The 22,092-nt window shown below is 51.6% G+C and overlaps 11 protein-coding genes across 11 annotated transcripts; 6 read left to right on the top strand and 5 right to left on the bottom strand.

Moving 5' to 3' along the window:
• Nucleotides 1–1,159: 1,159 nt before the first annotated feature.
• K489DRAFT_407693 (PLP-dependent transferase) lies at nt 1,160–2,680 on the top strand (the record flags this gene model as incomplete). The annotated part of the gene is made up of 2 exons (XM_033607396.1): nt 1,160–2,065; nt 2,126–2,680. 2 exons carry the CDS (start codon nt 1,160–1,162, stop codon nt 2,678–2,680), a joined length of 1,461 nt encoding a protein of 486 aa, XP_033462014.1.
• A 202-nt stretch (nt 2,681–2,882) lies between these two features.
• Nucleotides 2,883–3,528, bottom strand: K489DRAFT_314923 (uncharacterized protein; the record flags this gene model as incomplete). The annotated part of the gene is made up of 2 exons (XM_033601054.1): nt 2,883–3,270; nt 3,338–3,528. 2 exons carry the CDS (start codon nt 3,526–3,528, stop codon nt 2,883–2,885), a joined length of 579 nt encoding a protein of 192 aa, XP_033462013.1.
• Nucleotides 3,529–5,440: 1,912 nt separating this feature from the next.
• Nucleotides 5,441–6,259, bottom strand: K489DRAFT_146055 (uncharacterized protein). The gene has a single exon (XM_033599181.1). It carries the CDS (start codon nt 5,940–5,942, stop codon nt 5,502–5,504), a length of 441 nt encoding a protein of 146 aa, XP_033462012.1. The 5' UTR covers nt 5,943–6,259; the 3' UTR covers nt 5,441–5,501.
• A 1,465-nt stretch (nt 6,260–7,724) lies between these two features.
• On the bottom strand, nt 7,725–8,472 carry K489DRAFT_146008 (uncharacterized protein). The gene has a single exon (XM_033599179.1). The coding sequence runs from the start codon at nt 8,251–8,253 to the stop codon at nt 7,783–7,785; it is 471 nt and encodes a 156-aa protein (XP_033462011.1). The 5' UTR covers nt 8,254–8,472; the 3' UTR covers nt 7,725–7,782.
• A 314-nt stretch (nt 8,473–8,786) lies between these two features.
• Nucleotides 8,787–9,576, top strand: K489DRAFT_315044 (ras small GTPase; the record flags this gene model as incomplete). Its single annotated transcript, XM_033601066.1, has 2 exons — nt 8,787–8,887; nt 8,955–9,576. 2 exons carry the CDS (start codon nt 8,787–8,789, stop codon nt 9,574–9,576), a joined length of 723 nt encoding a protein of 240 aa, XP_033462010.1.
• Nucleotides 9,577–9,664: 88 nt separating this feature from the next.
• On the top strand, nt 9,665–10,363 carry K489DRAFT_146005 (uncharacterized protein). Its single transcript, XM_033599178.1, has one exon. The coding sequence runs from the start codon at nt 9,753–9,755 to the stop codon at nt 10,113–10,115; it is 363 nt and encodes a 120-aa protein (XP_033462009.1). The 5' UTR covers nt 9,665–9,752; the 3' UTR covers nt 10,116–10,363.
• A 569-nt stretch (nt 10,364–10,932) lies between these two features.
• On the top strand, nt 10,933–11,648 carry K489DRAFT_146013 (uncharacterized protein). Its single transcript, XM_033599180.1, has one exon. It carries the CDS (start codon nt 11,068–11,070, stop codon nt 11,467–11,469), a length of 402 nt encoding a protein of 133 aa, XP_033462008.1. The 5' UTR covers nt 10,933–11,067; the 3' UTR covers nt 11,470–11,648.
• On the bottom strand, nt 11,164–13,517 carry K489DRAFT_377508 (putative P450 monooxygenase). Its single transcript, XM_033604172.1, has 4 exons — nt 12,981–13,517; nt 12,641–12,853; nt 11,832–12,583; nt 11,164–11,760 (listed from the first exon to the last, which is right to left on the bottom strand). Exons 1-4 carry the CDS (start codon nt 13,389–13,391, stop codon nt 11,544–11,546), a joined length of 1,593 nt encoding a protein of 530 aa, XP_033462007.1. The 5' UTR covers nt 13,392–13,517; the 3' UTR covers nt 11,164–11,543.
• A 264-nt stretch (nt 13,518–13,781) lies between these two features.
• K489DRAFT_377507 (uncharacterized protein) lies at nt 13,782–15,484 on the bottom strand. Its single transcript, XM_033604171.1, has one exon. The coding sequence runs from the start codon at nt 15,359–15,361 to the stop codon at nt 13,904–13,906; it is 1,458 nt and encodes a 485-aa protein (XP_033462006.1). The 5' UTR covers nt 15,362–15,484; the 3' UTR covers nt 13,782–13,903.
• A 630-nt stretch (nt 15,485–16,114) lies between these two features.
• Nucleotides 16,115–17,464, top strand: K489DRAFT_377505 (uncharacterized protein). Its single transcript, XM_033604170.1, has one exon. The coding sequence runs from the start codon at nt 16,435–16,437 to the stop codon at nt 16,984–16,986; it is 552 nt and encodes a 183-aa protein (XP_033462005.1). The 5' UTR covers nt 16,115–16,434; the 3' UTR covers nt 16,987–17,464.
• Nucleotides 17,465–17,857: 393 nt separating this feature from the next.
• K489DRAFT_314015 (uncharacterized protein) lies at nt 17,858–21,739 on the top strand (the record flags this gene model as incomplete). Its single annotated transcript, XM_033600985.1, has 2 exons — nt 17,858–19,460; nt 19,533–21,739. 2 exons carry the CDS (start codon nt 17,858–17,860, stop codon nt 21,737–21,739), a joined length of 3,810 nt encoding a protein of 1,269 aa, XP_033462004.1.
• Between the last annotated feature and the right edge of the window lie 353 nt (nt 21,740–22,092).

Genomic DNA, 22,092 nt, shown 5'->3' with positions numbered 1-22,092 from the left:
CGAATGTCTGCAAAACTGAGGATCTCTCCATCAGAGTCCGAATCCTGTAATACGTGAATTGGCGAATGTGCAGTATGCTTTGTCTTCCTCGACGGACTCGGTGAGGCCTTTGGGGAAGCTTTGATCTGGGTGCCGCATATCTTGAACGGATTCGTTGAGTACGGCGGCGGCGGATCCGCAAGTGAGATCTTGGCAGTCCTTACAGGGCTCTCCTTTATAGACTCATCGATCGCAGTGAATTCATCATCGTGGAAAGGTTTTCGCGCAGATCTTGATGCTGCGCTTGGTATCCCAGCGTCAAACTCTTCCGACTTCCTTTTGCGACCTGCAGTTTTCGGGACCGCAAATCTGTCCGTTTTTGCTCTTCCCTGAGGGCTCGCGCTGTCGGTCAGATCCATAACCTCGATGTCGCGCGGTGCACTGTTCTTCCCGGGACTTCCCGGTGGGAGTGCTCTGTCTTTTGAAGCCGATCGAGCATCATCTCGAGGAACACCAGCTCCTTGTAACGGCGGTATTGTCCGAGCGACTTTAGACGGAGATTTCTCTTGGAAGCCCAAAGTCCGTATGGCGGGTGTCTTTGTCTCGGACCCTGGGCATATTCGAACTCGAGGCATTTGCTTCACGTCCTGCCCATCATAGGCGGTCGACTCTGTTGAACCACGTCGGAGAGATTCGTCCCGGTCGTTGTCGCCTCTGAGATTCTCTCTCGGTGCCTGTGGTATGGCCGGCAGGCTTCCAGGTGCCGCAGGCAGAGACGGTGGCGGGAATGAAGTTGTCGCCGACGGGATTGAGGCCTGAGTCCGCAGCAGCCAAGATAGATGTTCGTTGAGATTATTCCGCGTCATTTGGATGACGCATTGTTAGTGTCCGTGACCGCAGAGCAGTAATGTAAATGGAGTTTCTTTCGATAAGGTGCTATGTACTGTGTCGCGACGTCAAAGTGGGACGCGCCTCTTGATGGGAGGGTGGGGACGCGCACTCACGTGATCTCGATTTGCCCAGCATTGTCGATATGAGGACTATACATCCTGCGACCTTGCATATTACCTAGGTCCCAAGCTGCAAGCCTCCTAGAAATCACGGCCACTGTTTAGGCAAAGCTTTCTGTGAAGCTGTCCGATTACTTGCGGACGACATTGTCGTGCCGGCCACGCAGGCGATGGCACTCCAGTACGTGAGCCCGCCAGGCGAGATTATTCGTCATGCAAGATCCAGGCTTGTCAGCAGTCTCCCCCATGCTGGCTTAGGTGACGCCGCTGTACGAGAGCATTTGGAAGTGGACGTTCTGCCCGCGCTGAGCTCTTCCAGCCGATCTGCCAATTATTATGGGTTCGTAACTGGAGGCTCGACTGTCGCAGCGAGTTTGGCGGACAAGTTCGTCACCGATTATGACCAGAATGTCCAAGTGCACCTCCCGCACGAGACAATAGCAACCGATGTCGAAGACTCTGCATTGCGCATGATCTGTGATCTCGCGAGATTGCCAGAGGTTAAGTGGACACACAGGACGTTCACGACAGGAGCCACAGCTAGTAATGTGCTCGGTCTGGCTTGTGGACGTGAGTTTGTAATCCGCGAGGCTGCTAAACGGCAACGATCAATCAAGACCGTGGCAGAACATGGTTTGATAGATGCGATGCAGGCTGCCCAGATCACGACTGTCCAAATCCTTACCACCGTTCCACATTCATCGCTGCGGAAGGCTGCCGCTATTGTTGGCCTTGGTCGTTCGTCCGTCAAGGACGTTGGCCGCTCGGATGCACCGCATCGATTTGATATGGCCGCGTTGAGTGCAGCCCTCAGTCAACCTGGACATGCGTCAATTGTCGCCATCTCGTGTGCTGAGGTAAATACGGGGGCATTCGCGACCATTGGTAGAGATCTGGAGACTATCAGACGAATGTGTGACACTCATGGTGCGTGGATTCACGTCGATGCAGCGTTCGGCCTCCAGGCTCGAATTATCTCGGAACACGATAAAGCATTCGACCTGATAACGGAGGGAGTACGTGATCTGGAACTGGCAGACTCTATCACCGGAGATGCGCACAAGCTTCTGAACGTGGTACGTTCTGGACAATTAACGTATAAAACATTGGTGACATGTTGTACTAACAGGATGTAGCCTTATGATTGTGGAATCTTTCTCTCCAGACATCTCGAAGTTGGGGTTGAAGTATTTCAGAACCCTAACGCAGCATATCTCAATGCAGGGTCCACAACGAGGACGGCCGATGAACGGACAATCCCATCACCTCTGAACATTGGCATCGAGAACTCAAGACGTTTTCGGGCACTGCCAGTCTATAGCACATTGGTTGCATACGGAGAACAGGGGTACCGCGAGCTTCTTGAGCGGCAGATTAAGTTGGCTCGTGCCATTGCGAGTTTCATTCTCAGTGAGCCCAGGCTTCAACTTTTGCCGAGAGGAGGATTGAGTAGAGAAGATCGCGATCCCATCGAGCATGTCTATATCGTGGCGCTGTTCCGTGCACAGGACGACGCCCTCAATGCCAATCTCGTTCGAAATATCAATGCAACTCGGAAGATATACGTCAGCGGTACGAGCTGGGACGGCAAGCCAGCAGCACGATTCGCCATCTCTAATTGGCAGGTCGACATCGAACGGGATATGGGGCTGATTAGAAAAGTTCTGCTTGATGTCCTACAAAGTTCATAATGAGTCAAACATGCGCCTCCCAAGCCCAAACATCCAGTCAACTTTGTGACTCCCGGGGTATAGTTACATGAAATCCGCCTGCGCCTTACAATGTATGCCAAAAAATGCCTAGCCTCCTCCCTGGAAAGCCCATAGCACGACTGGTGCGCTCAAAACATTGTGAATCCTGAACGCCGTAATAGAAAAGCAACAACCAAGAGCATCAAACCTCGTCGCCGAAAGTCCCTTGGGCAACCTTTGCGGCTAGCACGATCATGTAGGTAAGGAATACAGAGCCAATGATCCAGAGAGCAAACAGTGCCGACCAGCTTTGACATATGCTGTTCTGCTGCAACCAGCCGAGGGTGTCGATACTCAAGCCTGTGCTAGGCATGCTAAAGACGTAGGTCTGGCATTTACCGTTAATGTCGCCAGCCGGGCCGAACAGCTGGATGGCTGTCTCGATCAGGCCTGTGAGATAGAGAACTAGCAAGATGAAGGAACCGATCATCAGAACGCCCGGTAGTAGTCTCCGCTGAACGATTAAACCGAGCATTCCGAGGATGAAGAGTATCGTAAGCGCGCCGACAGCAATCCCGAAAGGCATAATCCTGGATAACGAAGACCCGTTAGCTTTATACGCGGTTGAACGAGTCAAGGTGGAATATAGCCACTCACCAAGGTATCCCTAATCGCAATGTGTTTTGAATGACGATGAAGTTTGCGAAAATGCCAATCAATGTTCCTCCGGTGCCCAGCATTATGATGATCCACAGGTTCAATTGCGAATCAGGCCAGTAGTATGATTGTCGCACGACGACCCGCGAAGTGACCCGCGAAGCGGCAGCAGAGATCTGACTGCGCGCCATGTTGCCGTTTCAACCTTGAATCCCGCCTCTTGTTTGTGTTGGCGTGTGTCTTCCCACTGCCGATTGAAGTATAGCCAGGCACTTTGGGGCGCGCTCCTCGTATTGTACTGGGCAATTGTGGTAGTCGGACGCTCGATGGAAGGTCCTACGCCGCCGATTATTGGAAAGTTGCGTGAAGGTGCTGAGGCGATATCTTGATATATTCTATTATGAAATGTTGAAGCGTCGTGCGGTCGGTCGCGAACTTGCAAAGCGGTAAAGAGTGAAATGAAATATTATCAGGATGATGACGGATGCGCCGGAGACGTCAGCTTCGTGTCGCTGCGGGGGCGTTGTACGGGCGAATTCGATGCGCAGTTTGCAAGTCGATGATCGAGAGGTGCGAATAGGCGTCAAGCAGCAAATGAACATAAGAATGCGCGGTCGAGGTCTGGCGAAAGCAAGGAAGAGCGTTTGCTGGGAAGAAGTTGGAAAGTGGTGGTGGGTGCTTTCCGACGGAATTCAGTAATTCCTATAACTTGCGCTCGCGTTGACGTCGGGCTGTCGCAAATGTGGCTGGGAAGTGGTTGGAGGGGTCTTGGTCCGTGCACATTCGCTGTCTCAGCCGGAATATTGCCCTGCTGAAACACCACGACTTTAGCGACCATGGATTGCTTCAGACAAGACTACTTCGAAGAGACTATATATATTTCGCGGAGTTTTCTTGAAACTAGGATGATGTGAACTGAGACATTCATTTGCTCCTCGATATCAAGAATAACGATGTTCGTGGCTAGCCGTCTGTTCGAGTTCAGATTACGACGACAAGCACTCTGGAGCACGAAGCAAGTGTACTTGGAAGTACTGCAGGATCAACTCCGTCGTTCGCGGGAAAGGAATCGTTTCCTTGAACTTCGAAGTAAAGGTTCAGTAGTAGTGTGTATTCTTGAACGGTACACATGCTCTGGAGACCACTAGCGCCGTGTCATGCCATGCGTAAGGACTGTTCGTGCGAACGTTCACAAAGACAATACAACCACGTACCTAATCGTGAGCTACGAACGCCAGAGCCGTGATCAGAGGCATCCATGGATTGCTATGACCAAATATGGCGGTCAAGAATCAGGTAGCAGAAGGAAGAGACATCACGCAAGAAATAGCGCAGAGGAAGGGAAGAGACATCAGCAAGCATGACTCTCGCACGATGTAATGCAATGCACCATGAAACTGGAACGTACAAAATGAATCATGATAATGAGTAGTTTGGGGGTGGGGGGAAAGTGTGTATTCGGAGTAATAAATGCATCCGCGACCACTATGAGCGCATGATCCGTCGTGAGACGGATCATGTATGTAGGATTTCGGGCAGCACTGCTTCTCCGGAAGAAAATTTGCGGAAAGCTTCATCAGAGCGGAACGTACAGGATTCATGTAACGCTGTGCGATATCGGACTCGTTTGCACACCTCCATTCAGCAGTGAGCTATCATTCTGAATAGAAATGGAATCGGCAGTGCTTGGCAAGTGGGTTTTGTCTTTCGTCCACGTGTTCTTGGTTGATCACAAATTCAGGCGAGCCAGTGTCGTGAACCTCGACGGAGAAGCCCTAGCTGTGCAACACAGACGACCGGAAATTACAGGGAAGCTCTCCACCTTTATTAAATACCGAGTGATCCTCACTGCCGACAGTTTTGCCATATTGATCCACAAACATCGTTTTGGAAGAAAGAATAATCGGCGCGATATCGAAACAACCACGGAAAAATTGTTTTTGGTGGCGATCTTCAGAAGACAAATTTATTTTCCGAGCAGGATCATGGATCTGTCCGTCCTCTTTCATTTGGCATCCAAATCATGTACCACATCTATCTAGGCAGGTATGATGCATGTAGCGTTTGCTCGTGAAAGGAATTCAGACCGAAAGCTCGCGCGTCGGGCCGTGAGTGTCGATCGGATTGCGCACACAGTGCGGCATCGAATGTATCACAACGGGCGCTAGCGAGAACCGAAGGCTGGAAGACAAGATGACTGACGCCAGTGAAACATCACTGCGAAATGATCACAAGTACAAATAGCCAGCTTGGACATCAATTCGAGATATTCTCTAATGGAGAGCTGTCGTTTGCGATTTTCTGTAGCGAGCCGCATGTTCGGAGGATTGAAGTGATGAGCTGGCATTGATGCGCATTTGCTATTAAGCCCTACCCGTTCTTGCCTCGGCGCTACGGTCCCGGAAGGCTCTCCCGCTCGCAAGCACATATGCACTCTTGCGGATACCTGCAGTCCCAGCAGTAGCAGCAACAATAGTCTGCTGCACAACGTTGACCAAACGCAATCTGTGAGTGCGGCGTGACATGTTGAGGCGAGGGGGTGACAGCGGTCTTTGTGCGTCACAGAGAAAGATTGTCCGCTGTCGCCAAAGGATGACCCAGGCATTGAGCATCTTAGCACACTTGTGCGATGCTATGATGACCCACTGTCGTGCGTGCTTGAAATCGACGATCTAATATACGGACCTGGACGAGAATCTCCTTGAATGGCCGGATCGACCTTCAGCAGCGTACTGCTTTGATCTGTAAATCCGGTATGTCTGTCCACTTTCGGTGCAGGTGGTTCGCAGAGATGCGGCGTCGAGGACGCATGCGACGATGACAGCCCCGCGCCGATGGGAGAGATCGATGGAACCTTGGAACGCCATCACGCGACGACCGTTCAGGTAGACGGGTAGATCACAGCCATGCTGCAGCGGCACGAACGAACAACGGGTGCTTGTTGAGCCTGCAGGAGATGGTGAGCAGAAATCAGAAAATCACGAAAACCATGAAAAATCGAAAATGAAGAGATTTGCTGAGAGGATGAGAATTAAAAATGTCAGAAAAGAATTAGAAAATCAAGAGGATGCGAAAAAAACAACGCGGTAATGGTGAAACAAGAGATATGACGAGAGGAAAAATCTCGGCCAGCGGATTTCCGCGCGCCTCCGGTCCTACCCCTACTCCTTTTCCCATTGGCGAAGATTAATCCAGGAGACATAATTCAGAGGAGATTCATCATGCAGTGTTTGATTATTTTAATAAAATAGATGCAGTAGTATGTTGAGTAAAGCAAAGCCGGACTTTCTGCAGAAGCGTTGTTGTTCTGCACGCAGACTAGTAGTAGTCGCAGTCTCCTGCGTCTTGCGCTGTTGGCGCGCGCATACTGTGACGCCTTGTCCGACTAGAACGGTCAGGCCTTGGAGGCCAAGTGTGATTCCAAGAGACAGAAGACTGGGACCAGTCAATCATTAGATGGTGTGGTGAGTCGTGTATTCGTATGAACGCTGATGACGTGACGCACTCTGGGTGATATCGATGCCCTTTTTCTTCCGTGACGTTCAGGTCATTCCCGGGCTGATCCATGAACGTGATTTCAAATGAATGATCTGCTCTCCATGGACACGGATGTCACACCATCGATTCCTTGACGCCAGGTATGCTCAGGTATCTGAACTATTGAAGACACTGTAAAGACGTGATTGTAGATGGGACTTCTGCAGGTATGATGGCCACGAACATCATTGTCGAGAGAGTGCACATGCACATCACATGAGGAATTATCTAGCACCTCATCAAGCCGGGAAGGTGCCGCGGCTCACGACGAATGCGGGGAAATTGCCCGAACGCACCACGCATTGGCGTCCATACCACGAAGGGATGAATGACTTCGCAAGCAAATAAACAATTCTCCTTGCTAAAGTCATATCATGACATGCTGGTATCATACACCTTAAGGATTTATGATGCCCACCACAATCGACCTGTAAGCGGCCAGACGTTTACTCTGAAATTGATCCCGGTAAAATCACAGATGCCCGTGAGAGGAGGTGGGCGTCGCTGTGATGAGTGGGGCGAAGAAAGGTGCCGTGATGGAGGATGCTCACCACGCATACTGCAGTAGTACATGTACAGTACGAAGCGAGATCCTTCGACATTCCTGAGTGCAACACATTCGTGATGTGCAATGAATACGAGACTACTTTTGCTCGCGGGATTGTGGTGGTTCCGCTCACTTGGCTTTTCGATTGCTCCTCTCGCTCCCTCTGTCAGATCATGAAAAGTGAAGTACCGGTCTGGGCTTGGAGTCGTCGTCATATCATTGCTTTTGTATCTCTCCTGTCCTGACCCACTCACCTGCGCAAGCCGCGGAAATCGAGAAAAGGTAAAATCCGTACAATCCCACCGTTTTGTCATAGGAGCGGGCTTATTTGCTGTGATACACAGTGCATGCACCATGCGAATCAAGGACATGCTGACATTGAGACTGTGAAAGTGAACAAGACTTGGACTAATAACCAGGCGCCCATCACCACCAACACCAGCAGCCGTTTTTGATCCTCGACTAATGTAAAGCACGTGCCTGCAAGATAAAAATCGGCCGAAGCGCACGGAGTCCTCTGTGCCCTACTGCAGTGGATCGTCACTGCCGCGCGCTCAATCACCGACCGACAGCCTTTCCAATCTCGCCGCTGTTCGGTTTGCGCGTTCGCATGGTGGTGCTTGAGGCTCTCGCGAACGACGACATCAGTCCACCACCATCGCAAATTATCCCTCAGGACATCCTCGATCTTCGCCAACATCTTTCGAGGCTTTGAGCCAGTCCGAAAGGTAACGCACCTTGCCGCCGACGGACCGACTGTCCGCGCCAAACATCCTGAACGGCTTCCACCGTCGAATCTCCATCGTCTTCCTCCGCTCGGCGGCACCAGCATCGCTGATACGGTATCTTTTGAGCGTCGTGCTCCCTTTGTGAGGAGGTCCGGAAAGTCATATATTCAACAGCATCCTGGTACGCCTCCCCTGTTGAATCTGCATCTGTCAATCTTGTTCCTTGTTCCCACCTCAGTCATTTTCCTTGCCCGTCTAAGCTGTCACAGCCTCACTCTCTTTTGCTCGGCCGTTGCCTTTTTGTACAGTACCACCTACATGCACTGACCTTCTATTGTCCTTGCTTCGAACAGCCTACCTGTGTCTCATTTCACCACCATATTCCTGCTCACACGACGAAGACACCCATCTCAGTCGCCTTCGCATCCACAACCACCACAACCACAACAACTGGGCAGTTGTGCTTGGATCGGTGATCACACCTCACATCTCACCAACGCGTGGCGATATCTCCCTTCAGGCTCTGATATCAATCTACGCGCATCACCCAGGTCGGTCGACTTCCAAGGGAAGCCGATCCTTCGAGCACGTAAAACTGGCGTACCATACACCGAGCTCGGGCAGATCGACCCGGATCATGGATGATAACCACAAAATATCAATAACAGTGTGTGGTGATGGCGGATGCGGGAAATCTTCCATCACACTGCGGCTGGTCCGCAGTCAATGGACACACGAGTGAGTAGAGATGGAATTCGCGGCCAGGTTCAAATGCTGGAACCCTGCTCTGACCTTCTTCGCTTAGATATGACCCAACTATCGAAGACTCCTACTCTGTGTCTCGTACCATCGACGGCACAACTTATTCTCTACAACTGACTGACACCGCCGGGCAAGAGGAGTATCGCGGCTTATGGTCAACGGCGAACCTCGGCTCAGATGCTTTCCTGCTCGTTTACGACATCACCAACCCCAACTCCTTACAGGCCCTCGAATACTTCAACCAATTGATCGAGATGGAGAAGGAGGCAAGGCTCGAAGTAGGCCGCGCGCTCCCAGTGAGCATCGTCGCTGGGAACAAATGCGACCTACAGAGCAATCGACAAGTTGGCGCGCGCGACGGTCTCGAATGGGCGCGGAATCGCAACTTCGGCTTCATGGAGACCAGCGCCCGCGAGATGGTCAACATCGAAGAGACTTTCGCATTGCTCGTCCGTCGTGTGGTTGAGGCTCGCCGACATCATGCCATGGGCATCACACCCAATCTACCCAACTCTACTGCCCGCACCCTTCCGCTAGATCCTCTACCTTATGGCAGTGAAAAGGAGCTCACAGCGATTCCCATGAGTGACGGCTCCGATCGCATGTCTGGGCTGCGGTGGTACCAAAAAATACTTTACCGGGCGAGACGACTCAAATGCTGGTAGTCTTCTTTCATTGCCGCCAACAATTCACCGACATGCTAGGGAATAGCTATGTCGCAATGCTGTCCATGTGCCCAAGTACAGATGTCTGAATTGCTGCGGAATATTCAACAGCATGGAGTGGTGCACCATCGCACAAGCGACCCGCTCGCTCAAGCTCCTGCAACCCCTACTGGACTATGTCCAGTATGACTTCAATGTCAAGATATGCTTTGCGACAACATCAGTCTACGCCTACCTATAACTTGATCCCTCGTCGCACCATACTAGCCTCTATCGGAGTCTGCTCGCAATCTCAAGTAAAAGCAGCCTCTAACTCCTCACCTACACCCTCGATATCTTCTCTCGGCATGATTATCACGACAGTTTCCTTCTTGGTGCTATACTGCATCACAACCACTCCCTCATGGATCTTCGCAAGATCCCCATTTCTATTTGCGCGACAACCAGAATGGGTAAATCGACGGGAACAGGTTTCCAAACGAGAACTCTACATTGACTCGGTTGTCCTTACTTCCGGACGCGGCCTCATCTATCACTGACGCCACCTCGGTCCATATCTCTTACGCCATGACGATGCCGGCTGTCCTCTCAGACCGTCTTTCGTATTGCTCTTCATCACACCCCAAGATAGATCAGACACCTTTACATAAAACTGCGCCGCACCCACGCGAGCAGCCATTACAGGAACATCGATACCCACCGCAACGCACTTTGTCTGGATCTTTTTGGTTTTATGTTTTTATGTTTTCTGTTTAGCTTTGCACAGCGACTTCGATCTTTCAACGATCGATTATTTTCCTGCTTTGATAGACCCACGAGAGAAATGTAATCTTTTTATTGTTTCAACGAGGTAGTCAATCACGTCTTCTGCCCTCGATGAATTTGTGAACTGTCAACATGCAACCACGGTGCGACCACAGCGTGATGATTGCAATAGCGAAGTACTGGACGTAAAAGTCCCAACTTTCCATCAAGCTTGTCCGAGGCACATCTCCCAGAACTGTCACTCTCCTCACACTTCCGCTACTCACTTGCATGCAATTCCAGGTAAGTCCAGACTCCAGCCTCTCGCAGAGCTCATCATCTAATATCCACACAAAATCGGATCATCCACCATCGCTCATAATCTCCGATCTGAAACCGCACTTGTTGGCCCTGGGCTCCTCCCGCCCGTTCGCCGTTGGCGTTGGACAATTTCGCACGCCCTCCAGGGCTGCTTAGCACCAACGTCCCATCCGGCATTCGTTTCACAACTGCCATGACGTGGAAATCATGTCTTTGCGTTTCTTGGCGGGGGATCTTCTTGCGGCCGCAGAGATGGCTGCATCATCACATGCAGGTATGCAAGTGTAGCAGCGGGCGGAGAGACTTTCTGGCGGCGCGCCCTGCGTCTTGCGTGATTCGGGCGTTTGTTGGTCACGTTGCTAATTTGACATTTTTGACGTGTTGCGTGACGAATCAGTTTTCTTTCCACCCAGATGGAGGATTATTATGATTCGACTCCCGAGGCTTAGCTTGAGACCCTCCGGACTTGCCCCGGCATGTCTTCCTGATGATCGCAGTAAAATTGATATTGTCTCGTCGTTGCGGGCTACTCATTACTGGATTTCTTTGCATTGGAATTCTACTCCCAATGGAGTACATTCGCGTAGCAGCACGACGTTGAAAACGTACCCGGCTTGTGGTCATCGCGAATTCACGGCCGGCAATTCTACATCTACGGAACATTATCTCTCGACTAGGTCTCTCTCACATGAGCACTTTGTCCATACCTTCTCCATCTCACATCACGTTGGAAAGCAAACTTTTGAAGTTTTGCAAGAGCACCACAACGAACATGCTCAACGACATGCCTTGCGGCTCATGACGGGAATAGTCGACATGCATTCGTGAAGTATTTATCCGCCATCGCAATGACTAGATTGTCAAAATGCAGCAATCAAACACAATATGCAGAATGACTTTGTTCATGCCTTCGCCTCCCTCGCCCGCAACCTGACCGGTTTCGCAGGGCAGCTGGTGAGGGTCAAGTTCTGTGTAGTGATCGCCTCGAAATCTCCCGGATGGGCCTCGATCTTATCGAATTTCTGCAAGATTCGTGCTACGACGTATGCCGCCTCTGTCAGAGCCAGCTGCTGTCCAATGCAAAGTCGAGCGCCGCCGTTGAATGGAAGATAGTCCCAACTAGATTCGGATTAGTCTCACGTTTGTCAACGAGTCTCCGCATGGGAGGGACTGCGATTGGAATAGCTTACCCAGGTTTCCGGCCCTCGAAGCGCTCAGGTCGGAATTTGTCTGCATCCTCGCCCCAGAGATCTTTCCGGCGCATCATCGTGTAGACACTGTAGTCTACCTGTGTTTCTGGTGGGATGAAAACAGGCGAGAGACCATCGGGCCCGCCGCCGCGAGGAAGCGTGGTTCTCTTGTTACTGCGGCGTGAATTTCCTGGAACGACTGGCCAGAGTCGCAAAGCCTCGGAAAGGGTGTGTTGCAGGTACGTGCAAGACTTCAAGCTGGAGAAGGTGATTGCGGAGAGGTCGTCGGTGGAATAGGGCCCAAAGTCCGAGAGGATGGCCCGACGCAATTTCTCAAAGATCTCAGGATTGCGGACCAGCTCGTGGAAGGTCCAACTTAGGAGTGACGCTGTGGTATCGCGGCCGGCAAGAAGAATGTTCAACAGCTGTGCGCGAAGTGCTACAGGGTCCTGGGTTTGAGCGGCCAACGCCTCGAGGAAGACGTACTTTTCGCCCTTTGTATCGGGTTTTCGATCTGTGCTCTTTGTCAATGCGAGGTCGACGTAATAGCTGATGAATTCGTTGATGATCTTAATGTCTTCTTGATATTCCTTAGGATTGTGTAGCCAGTGAAGGTCACCATATCTGAACTTGGATGACATGTGTCTTTGAACGGAGTCGAAGTGTTTAGCAAAGGCTCGCTCATCCCATCTGCCCTTTGAATCGGTCTGGTTCTTATTTGACGTCGTTACTTGCGTGTTCGTCGATTCGCCCTGATAGTCAACGAGTCAATGAGCTGTAAATCGTTGGCGGGAGAGTAAAGAACATACGAAAAGGAACTCCGTAGCCGTGTCGATCGTTAGACGGAAGAACAATTCTTGGACATTAGTCATATCAGTCCAGCCGTCTTGCTGCACCGGCATGACGGTGAAGAGATCTTGGACATGTCTCTCTTCCATGTCGAGATCAGAGACTTGATCGCGGACAAAATTAGGTCTGAGCAGAGCTCGGCTGTGTTCCCACTTTTTGCCGTCTTGCACGAACTGAGTTTAGTTGTAAGGTTAGCTGAGTTTCTGTCGAAGTGTATTGCAGTGTTGCACAATTGATGGTCGAACCATCAACCGCGACTCGCTGCTTCGTTGTGCGAGATGTGTGGCGAGAGATACTCACGATGCCATCACCTAAGGGCTCTCCCATGACCTTCCGCCTCAAAGCGCCCAGCTCAAAATCCTCAAATTGGTGCGCAAGGATGGCCTGGATGTTCTTCGGATCGGCAGTGAAGAAGCCTTGTTTGCCGAGGACTCGGTAGGAGAACGTAGGACAGTATCTGCCCACTTTTTCGCTCATTTGCGACACACGGTCGTTGAGAAGGTTCATGAACATGTTCTTCTGGTCGGCGGCTTGCATTTCCTTGATGACCTTGATGCCGAGGAAGCCATCCCAGGTGACAGCAGGCGCTGGCTGGCAGTTGTGCTGGCGGGCAAAGTCGGCATCCTTTCGACGATTGACAATTATTGAGAAGACCTTGTAGACAGTCAATGCCACGATAGCGATGACGGGAAGAAGCAGTGATTTATGCATGATGTCGTGATGCAGTGTAAAAAGAATGCAAGTTGTGAATGCGGGAAGATATACAAGGCGAAAGCCAATTCGACGGGTAGTCGGTTTGACCTATATACCTAGGTATGTTTGTAATTACCAATTGTGTCTATGGAGTGAATGACCGTGATCCCTAGATTATATGCGGATGCCTGATCACAAGGTCACGATTCATCAATGCCGCATCACTTACCCACCATCCAGCCTTACAAAACATACAGTACCTAAGTAGGCGACTATCCACGTAACAAAGGAGGGGGCGCTCGGCTGATTGCCCGCTTTGAGCCACTGGGAACGAGTGCGAGCATTGGAGTCCCCGGATTTTCGCCTGTCACTCACGATTGATTGTTGGGTTCGGGTTCGTTTCGGCATCGCGCAACTCTCGAAACAATAGCTGTCACTATATCGAATACTGTAGACTGATAGCTATGATGATTCTTTGCTTCAGAATTACCCAACATTGTCATCTGGATTCCTGTCGTCATTTCTATCTATCACTTCTTGTCCAGGTCGGACATCAGCTGCCTTTCCAACCATTGCTCCGCCAACTCGCGCGTGCGCCTCATCTCCTCCATCTCCGTCTTCTCACGGACGAGATGTACGATTCCAAAGCCTACCTCAATACAAATAAGGCCGATGATCATCCACTCGAGCATAGCCGAGTGCTTCTCGCTCAGTCGCTCTCGTAAGACCGCCGCGATCTCTCCTGCGTAGTCCATTTTCTCATTGAGTACTTTGATCCTTACGCCCACATCGAGGGATCTGCCGAGAATGTCGTAGTAGCCCTCAAGACCTAACTCATGTCGACTGTCCCAGAAGAGGTCTGGCAACGAGTCGGTCAATTCTGAATAGAGATTCAACTGCGCCCGAATCGACAGCAATTCGCCTGTTTTGCGAAGGATGTGCCTTCGAGTGATGCGAATCGGTCGACCTGTTGAGAGCGTCGATGGAATGCTTCGTGTTGATATAAAGTATGCACTGAGACTCTCCTCTAACACGGCAAGCTTCGTGCTTCGCGCCAGAGCTGAAGAGAATGCAATCTTTGTCAAGATCGTATCAATATCAGCGCCAGGTTCTCGAGTTTGCTCCATTCCGCCGGTCGCAATATCAATGGCAGCCTTGTTTCGAGCGCCGTCCTCTGACGAATTTGAGGTCTGCTTGGTTCCTAGCAGAATGGTGTCCCCTATCACCTGACTCTTCTCCATGCGTTCGTCCTCAATGTATTCCATGTCTTCCGCTTCCATACGCTCCAAATGGCCTGTTCGACCTGCTGCTGATGGTAGAAATCGTGTAACGATGGTACGTGACAGGTGATCGGGAACGTTCCATGTCACCACGCATCCTGACGGAAACACGAAGACATCACCTGCACCCTGTGCCTTCTCTTCTCCGGTCTCTTCATGCCGCGTCAGATAGTTGGGCGTCTGGAAATGCAGCACTTGATCACCAAGGCCTGTACGCACTGGATCAAGTTGATATCCTTCTCTTTCTAGCTCTCCGCGCGCAAGTCGAAGATCGTATATGTCGGCCGCGCAATACGCGGTGATGTCCTTTGTTGGCACATCCGGATCGATGTACTGTAACTTCCCGCTACCCTTGATGAGACTTTGGCGCGAAAATTGCGCCTGTACTGCTACTTTTCGTAAAGATGTCCCTGAGTCCAGCGGCCGCTTATTGCTCGGTTTACGTTTGTTGCGATTCCCACCGCGGTCGACGGACTCTCTCGCGGCAGTCGGGCCATCATTGTCTAGGCTGCCTTTCTGTGTATTGCTGCGCGGAACGATGTTATGGAAATGTCTGGTCACTGAAGACCGTGGTGGAAGTGAGCCACGAGATCGTAGCGAATGGAGGTGGAAGTTGTGCACTGATGCGGAAGGCGCCACTGCTCGCATCAATGAGGAATGCACGACATCGCGAAATGCGAGCCACGTCGCAGGCTTGCTCGCAATCATTTTAAGCGATGATGCAGTTACGCTCTTCAAGGTCTCTCAGACAACGCTGATGGAATAAATGGTACAAAATGCGCATTCAATGTTAGACTTCGTCCTGATATAATGGAGTGTTTTGAAAAGTTAGATACCACAAGCGGAGGATTGATGCAGGTGTCTAATAAATTGAGGGTGGTGCTAATTCTTTTTGACATGTGAGATCCTTCATCGAGACGTGCGCTACATTTCAACCCGCGATCTTCTCCAGTCAAGACTATCGCACGCAGGCCTGATCACCAATATAAACTCCCGATCACTGCTTATTCGGTAACTAGAAGACGTTGTGAATGAGAGATGCTTTCGATAAAAAAGATGGATCCCGTGGCCCTGAGGGAACGCCCACGCGGTTGAGGCGCGTTTCGCGATCGATTAATGTATTTAGGGCACCTGTATACACGCGTTGCGAGGCTCTGACATCATCACCTTCCAGGGTATTTACCCAGGTATCAATTGACACCTGCAACACCTGTGAATTTCATCATCACAGAACTGGCAGAACATGAGGCACGACCATCTGAAGTGCGCCAGGACATGAAGCGATACAATCAATCGCCACGGAATCATTATAGTTCTGTATCGAGGAGATCGGGACCAAGACGTAGTCTCGCACTGGCGATCGAACAGTGAGATCGAAGCGTTCCTCAACGACCATCGTGCGGGAACGACACTACGGTCCAGGCACAAACTTGCTGTGATATCACAATGCCGTCGTTATTTGCCTTCCATGACCACTTCATCTGCATCTATGAACTCTAGTCATTATTACCTTGTCATGATATAGACCGTAACTGCATCTTTCTTCGTCCTCTAGATCATTCCTCGTCATCAATACACCTGGGCAATTTCCCTTATCATTCAACTTCAAACATCTGAAGACAGCAGCGATCTTTTGTCAAGCTAGGAATTTAAATCATCTCCATCCAACTTCATCCTTAACTATGGCGTCTCTCTTTAAAAGCGCCCATGTCTGTGCGCCTGTGATAGTACGCGTGACATCAGCTTCCATCGCTCATCGCGCTTTCAGCACAACATTCACGATGTCCTATATCATCGACTCACAACTCCTCTCACAAGTCACCGACGCAGAGAAGAGAATCACCAAGAAAGACGGCCCAGTATCGCAAGGCCCGACAGCTCGTGTCCAGTCGCACGTACACAAAGAGCTCACCGCTGAAATCATTCGTGAGGTGACAGAGGCCGAAAAAGCACTTACCGGATCCGTTGGTCCAAACCAGGGAGGCCCGACGTCCGTCCTGCAGCGCGTTCTCACCACTGGTAGCTTAGGTACGAAGCCCAACAGTAATGGCAATGCAACAGCCAACTCCTCCAATCCCTCCGAGGACCATTCTGGCACTCTCGACTCAGCCACGTTGTCCAAGATCACTGCTGCCGAGAAGAAGATCACTGGCGAGGATCACGCCGTGAAGGATGGCCCTACTGCGAAGGCACAATCGCATGCCAAGGAGCCAATCACGAGCCAGGTCCTCCACGATATCACTGAGGGCGAGAAGAATATCACTGGAGGTGAACGAGTCAAGGGAGGGCCAACGTCCACTGCTCAAAGCGAGTTGGGCAAGAGCAGAAGTTGAGTTTGAAAGCGCGCCACGAACCGAAAGTCGCCGATAACATGTTCGGAATCCATCTTGTAAAAATACGAATGAACGAACGCATTATGCAAGGTTGCCGGGAGCAGGGAGTCGATTGGTTCTGCGAGAATTATCAGCAATTTTTATTAGAGAGTAAATTTGTAAATTAAGAGTATTGCCAATTCATAAAAGAACAAAGCGGCTTTCCGGTGCGGCATGTGTACGTGTGCCAATCAAGGAGCCTACATCAAATAGCTCACGCATCGTTCGATGGCAAATCCCAATCAAGATCCATCGCTCGGTCCTACAGAACGAAATGCTTTGAAAGTGTAGTATACACGAGATAGCAACTGGCTGAGTCATCTGTAGCCTTTTCAAGGTTCTTTCGGACGAGCGATCGCGTCTACATCGGCGCGTTTCAAGGTCGTGATCTTCTTGACCGGATGCTGAGTCTTATCACTTGCGACATTGTTGATTGGCACATTGGAAACTCGACATGATTATGAGCAAAGATCGAGCTGGTTTGGATTTAACGAGAGTTTCAGTTGGTTTGGTGGTCACCGCGGCATGCGGGCGGCGGCTCGGAGCACTCCAAACACGCTAGGAGCTCGGGCTTGTCCAAGCCCGTTACATGGACTGCGCCGAGTCTCTCATTTTCATAGATCACTCGTACAACAACTCATTACTGTCCAGGACTAGGGTCATCTCGACGGAGCGGGCTCTCCATGCCTGCAGCATGTCAGCCGACTCCCCGGCAGAGGAGAACAACAAGGACGCTACTGGAGCGAAAGTCACGTCCGCGATTGCAAGTAACAACAATGACGTCGCCGAGCAGGACGTCACATCTAACAAGGATGTCGGACACAAAGCACACATGAACACGGACGAGTTGACTGACGAGGATGGGGACGAAGAGGAGGAGCCGAAACTGAAATACGCAAAGTTGACTGGGAGCTTGGCCAATGTCTATCGCAATGGTGACTCGACATCCGCGTTCATCGTCGCCGGAGACAAGATGGTAGTTGGAACCCACAGTGGGAGTATACATGTCTCGTCAATACCGACGCTTCAGACTCTGCGGACATATCGCGCACACCAAGCCAGTGTCACCAGTGTCTCTGTATCACCGGTGCCGCCGCCTCCGGTCTTGATGCGCGCTGAGGGTGGAAATTTGGCAGTCTTTCAACCCGCCTCAAGCACATCGACGACCGCGGCGAAGAAACCTCCCGCCACGAACAACGGACGCAGTACTCGCACAACACAATCGCCGCCACAGGTGATACCAAACACGCCCAGCAATAACATCTACATCGCAACGTCTTCACTCGACGGACATGTTTGTATCCAGTCGTTGGTCAATGTCGAGGATGTACAGCTACGAAACTTTGCGCGACCAGTCAACGCGGTCGCGCTGTCCCCGGATTACAAGAATGACCGAACGTATCTTTCGGGTGGGCTTGCTGGTAATCTCATCATGACCGTTGGGGGTAAATCAGGCGTGAGCACCGATGCCAACACGAACAGCGCCGCGGCTGCGGCTTCGGGATGGCTAGGAGCGATCGGTCTCGGTAGTAATACTGGCCGTGATCAGATCTTGCATTCAGGAGAGGGAGCAATCAGCTCAATCAAATGGAGCTTGAGCGGAAAGTGGGTCGCCTGGATCAATGAGGAGGGAATAAAGGTTATGCGGAGTCATTTGAAGCTAGGAAGCGAGGACAGCGAGGACGCATGGCGCAGAATTGCACATGCACAGAAGCCGAACAAAAAGATATGGGAAGAAATGGCGGGAGTCTGGAAGGGCCGTTGTGAATGGGTGGATGACAAGAGCCTCGAGGCCGACGAGCAAATCCCCGAAGCCGAGGACGACAAAGCCGCGACAAGCAAGACGAAGAAATCGGCGAAATTTGAGAAGCTCGTCGTGGGATGGGGTGATACAGCGTGGTTGCTTCATGTGCACTCTACTAACGCCACAACCAGCTCTGGCAAGCGACAGGTCGGTAGCGCGGATATCATCCACAAACTACATTTTGTGGACTGCATCGTGTCAGGCATTGCGTTCTACACCCCAACACTCCTTGCAATTCTTGCATACCGGACAAGGGACGACAACGACAAACCTCTCGCGGCCCCTGCAGCATCAGGTAAAGAGGGCAACGCGCAGACTGCAAAAGCCGCGCTCAAGGGTCGCCAGCATAGGCACACTGGGTTAGCGCCGCAGCTGCGCCTGGTCAACGTGATCAATGGCGAAGAAGTCGATCTGGATGAATTGTCCAATATCTCCCGTTTCGAGACCCTTTCAAGCCAAGACTATCATTTGGGAACGGTCTATATTCCTCCGCCAGCTCCACAATCCACCAAGGCTGCCAAGGATACTCTGGCGAAGGGCGCGTTGGAGGGTATATGGGATGCAGCAAGCGGAGTCTATGTTAGTCGCATATTCACATCAGCGACTAGTGTGAGGAGTAACGACAGCCCGGGTCGGGCGAGCCGGGCGCATTCCTTTGTTTCGCAAAACACGTCCTCCGGGAAAGACGTGACCGCCACACCAGAGCCGAAAAAGAAGCCTACAGCCGCACATCCATATGCACTCGAGGCTGGGCTGAAACTGTTCATGTTTAGTCCCTACGACTGCGTGTTGGCGGTTCGACGTGAGCTGACGGACCATCTGGCGTGGCTGCTCGAGCGTCAACAGTATGCGAATGCATGGCACCTGATCGACAAGCATCCCAATATCGCTGACAAGTCAGCATCTGCCGTTGATCAATTCGTGTCTGCAGGTTCAAAGCCAGGTTCACCAACAAAAAGCAGCGGCACCGAACAGCAGGGCCAGAAAGGAAGCCTTGCAGATTTCTTCGCCGATGACAATAGCTCGCAGTTCGGCGGGGTTGATGGCTCGCCATTCGCAATACGCCGAGCGGAACAGGAAAAACGCCGTATCGGACAACTGTGGCTGGCGCAGCTCATTGCAGACGATAACTGGGTCGAGGCTGGCAAGATTGCCGGAAAAGTCCTCGGCAACAGCAATCGGTGGGAGCATTGGGTCTGGACATTTGCGCAAGCAGAGAAATTTGATGAAATCACGCCGTACATTCCCGCGACGAACGACGACCAAACGCCACTACCCAGCAGGGTATATGAGGTCGTACTAGGCCACTACATCTTCACAGACCGGAAGAGGCTGGCGCAGCTTTTAGACCAATGGGATCCCGAGCTATTTGACGTTCGAAGCGTCATCTCCACAATCGAAGAAAGGCTGGCGAGTGACGAGGTCGCAGAGGACAGCAATGACTGGCGCATTCTCATGGAGTCTCTCGCAAAACTGTATCTGGCTGATGGTCGTGCACGAGATGCATTACGATGCTACATTCGGCTGCAAGATGCGGATAGAGCATTTGCGCTCGTCCGGGAAGCAAAGCTGCTCGACACTGTCACAGAGGATATCCCTGGGCTGATCATGCTTCGTATCAGTAAGCAGCAGATACGATCCGCCCCGCTGAGCGAGCTGGAGGAGGGTACCTCGGAGGCTATTCAACTATTGGCTGACGAGGCTCAACGCGGGACGGTCCCCACTGCTGTCGTGATTGACCAACTACAACGGAAAGGCGATGCGTTCCAACCTTTTCTGTATTTCTACCTTCGGGCGCTCTGGAACAGTAGTAAAGGCACGGCGCTCACCCGCAGCCGATGGCGAAACTTCGGCGCCGTGGACGACGGCCATGCTCTCGTCGATGACTTTGCCGACCTGGCAGTATCACTGTTTGCCGAGTACGACCGCCCTCTTCTCTTGACCTTCATTCAGAAGAGCGAGCGCTACAGTCTTGGAAGAGCGACGGAAATCTTCGAGCGCAGACATTATATCCCCGAGCTCGTTCACATTCTGAGCAAAACAGGAGAGACCAAACGAGCATTGAGTCTGATCATTGGTGAGCTCGGCGATGTCAAACAGGCCATTGGTTTCGCCAAAGAGCATCCGGATTTGTGGGGCGACCTGTTGGATTACTCCATGGACAAACCCACATTCATCACCGGTCTGCTGGAAGAAGTCGGAGCTGTGAGTCTCGGCAGCGAGTTTGATCCTATCGATGTCGTGCGCCGCATTCCCGAAGGTCTCGAGATCGAAGGCCTCAAGCGCGGATTGTGGAAATTCATCCGCGAATTCGAAATACAGATGAGCATCTCCGAAGGCGTAGCTAGAGTGTTACGTGGAGAAGTCACTGCCGGCATGGACATCCTGCGAGCCGGACGAAGGAAAGGCGTTTCCTTCCAAGTCATCCACGAAACTGCCAACGAAGTCGAAATCGAAGTCAAAGACGTCCCTCTACAAGTCTCCGAAAAAACCGCAATCAAATTGGGAGACGACAACAATGACAACCTCCCAACCCCACAAAGCAAATCCACCAAAAGACCAGCCTCTGCCGCCATCGTAGCGCGGAAAGTCGTCCAACCCGGCCACTGCTCCGGCTGCGAGGACATCTTCCACGAGGACGAGAAGCAAATCCTGCTAGGGTTCACCTGCGGCCACGTCTACCACCTGCCGTGTCTAATCGACGCGCACCCCGATACCAAAGACTCATCCGCGGCCCGCGCGATGCTAGTGCAGCTGGAAGACGTCACGGCCGACGACGGCGATGTTGGCGGTACGAGGAGCGTTGGCGCCAAGGTCGCTCACGCGCAGGTCATTCGCAACGTCCTCGGGCAGATGGGCTGTGCTCGATGCCGGGATTTGGCAGAAAGACCGCCTTCGTCTTCGGCGTGAGGAGAGACGTCGAGATGTGCACGGCAAGGGCGATGACTTTCCTTTTTCATTTGTGGCGTATGAAAGTACGAGGGATGGGCAGGGCATCAGAGAATCGTATTGAGACAAAGCCAGGGCTGCTGGTTGTGAAGTTTGGGATGCAAAGTTCATCTGTAATTGTAGCATGGATGGTGGCTCGGGGTGTCATTGATATTATCAGGTGGCGACTGCATGCGCTCAGTCGGAGTGCTATATCATATTGATGCGGAAATACTTAGGATAATGTCGTGTATCGTCATTGGGCAGAGTGAATCAAAGTCACAAAATCCCAGCCCTGATGCAATTATTGATAAGAAAAAACATTCGTCCCAAGC

Source organism: Dissoconium aciculare, assembly GCF_010015565.1.
Source record: "Dissoconium aciculare CBS 342.82 unplaced genomic scaffold K489scaffold_3, whole genome shotgun sequence".
Classification (NCBI taxonomy): Eukaryota; Fungi; Ascomycota; class Dothideomycetes; order Mycosphaerellales; family Dissoconiaceae; genus Dissoconium; species Dissoconium aciculare.
Note: the sequence above shows the minus strand (reverse complement) of the source record. Positions and strands in the feature narration are given on the sequence as shown.

Coding starts and splice junctions, on each gene's coding strand:
- K489DRAFT_146013 (XM_033599180.1), top strand. CDS start 11,068: ATGATTCGACTCCCGAGGCTTAGCTTGAGACCCTCCGGACTTGCCCCG.
- K489DRAFT_146005 (XM_033599178.1), top strand. CDS start 9,753: ATGTCCAGTATGACTTCAATGTCAAGATATGCTTTGCGACAACATCAG.
- K489DRAFT_377505 (XM_033604170.1), top strand. CDS start 16,435: ATGTCCTATATCATCGACTCACAACTCCTCTCACAAGTCACCGACGCA.
- K489DRAFT_377508 (XM_033604172.1), bottom strand. CDS start 13,391: ATGCATAAATCACTGCTTCTTCCCGTCATCGCTATCGTGGCATTGACT. Junction 12,854..12,980: donor AGCCCTTAGGTGATGGCATC/GTGAGTATCTCT, acceptor AACTAAACTCAG/TTCGTGCAAGACGGCAAAAA. Junction 11,761..11,831: donor TTCGAGGGCCGGAAACCTGG/GTAAGCTATTCC, acceptor ATCCGAATCTAG/TTGGGACTATCTTCCATTCA.
- K489DRAFT_146055 (XM_033599181.1), bottom strand. CDS start 5,942: ATGCCTGGGTCATCCTTTGGCGACAGCGGACAATCTTTCTCTGTGACG.
- K489DRAFT_146008 (XM_033599179.1), bottom strand. CDS start 8,253: ATGCTGGTGCCGCCGAGCGGAGGAAGACGATGGAGATTCGACGGTGGA.
- K489DRAFT_377507 (XM_033604171.1), bottom strand. CDS start 15,361: ATGATTGCGAGCAAGCCTGCGACGTGGCTCGCATTTCGCGATGTCGTG.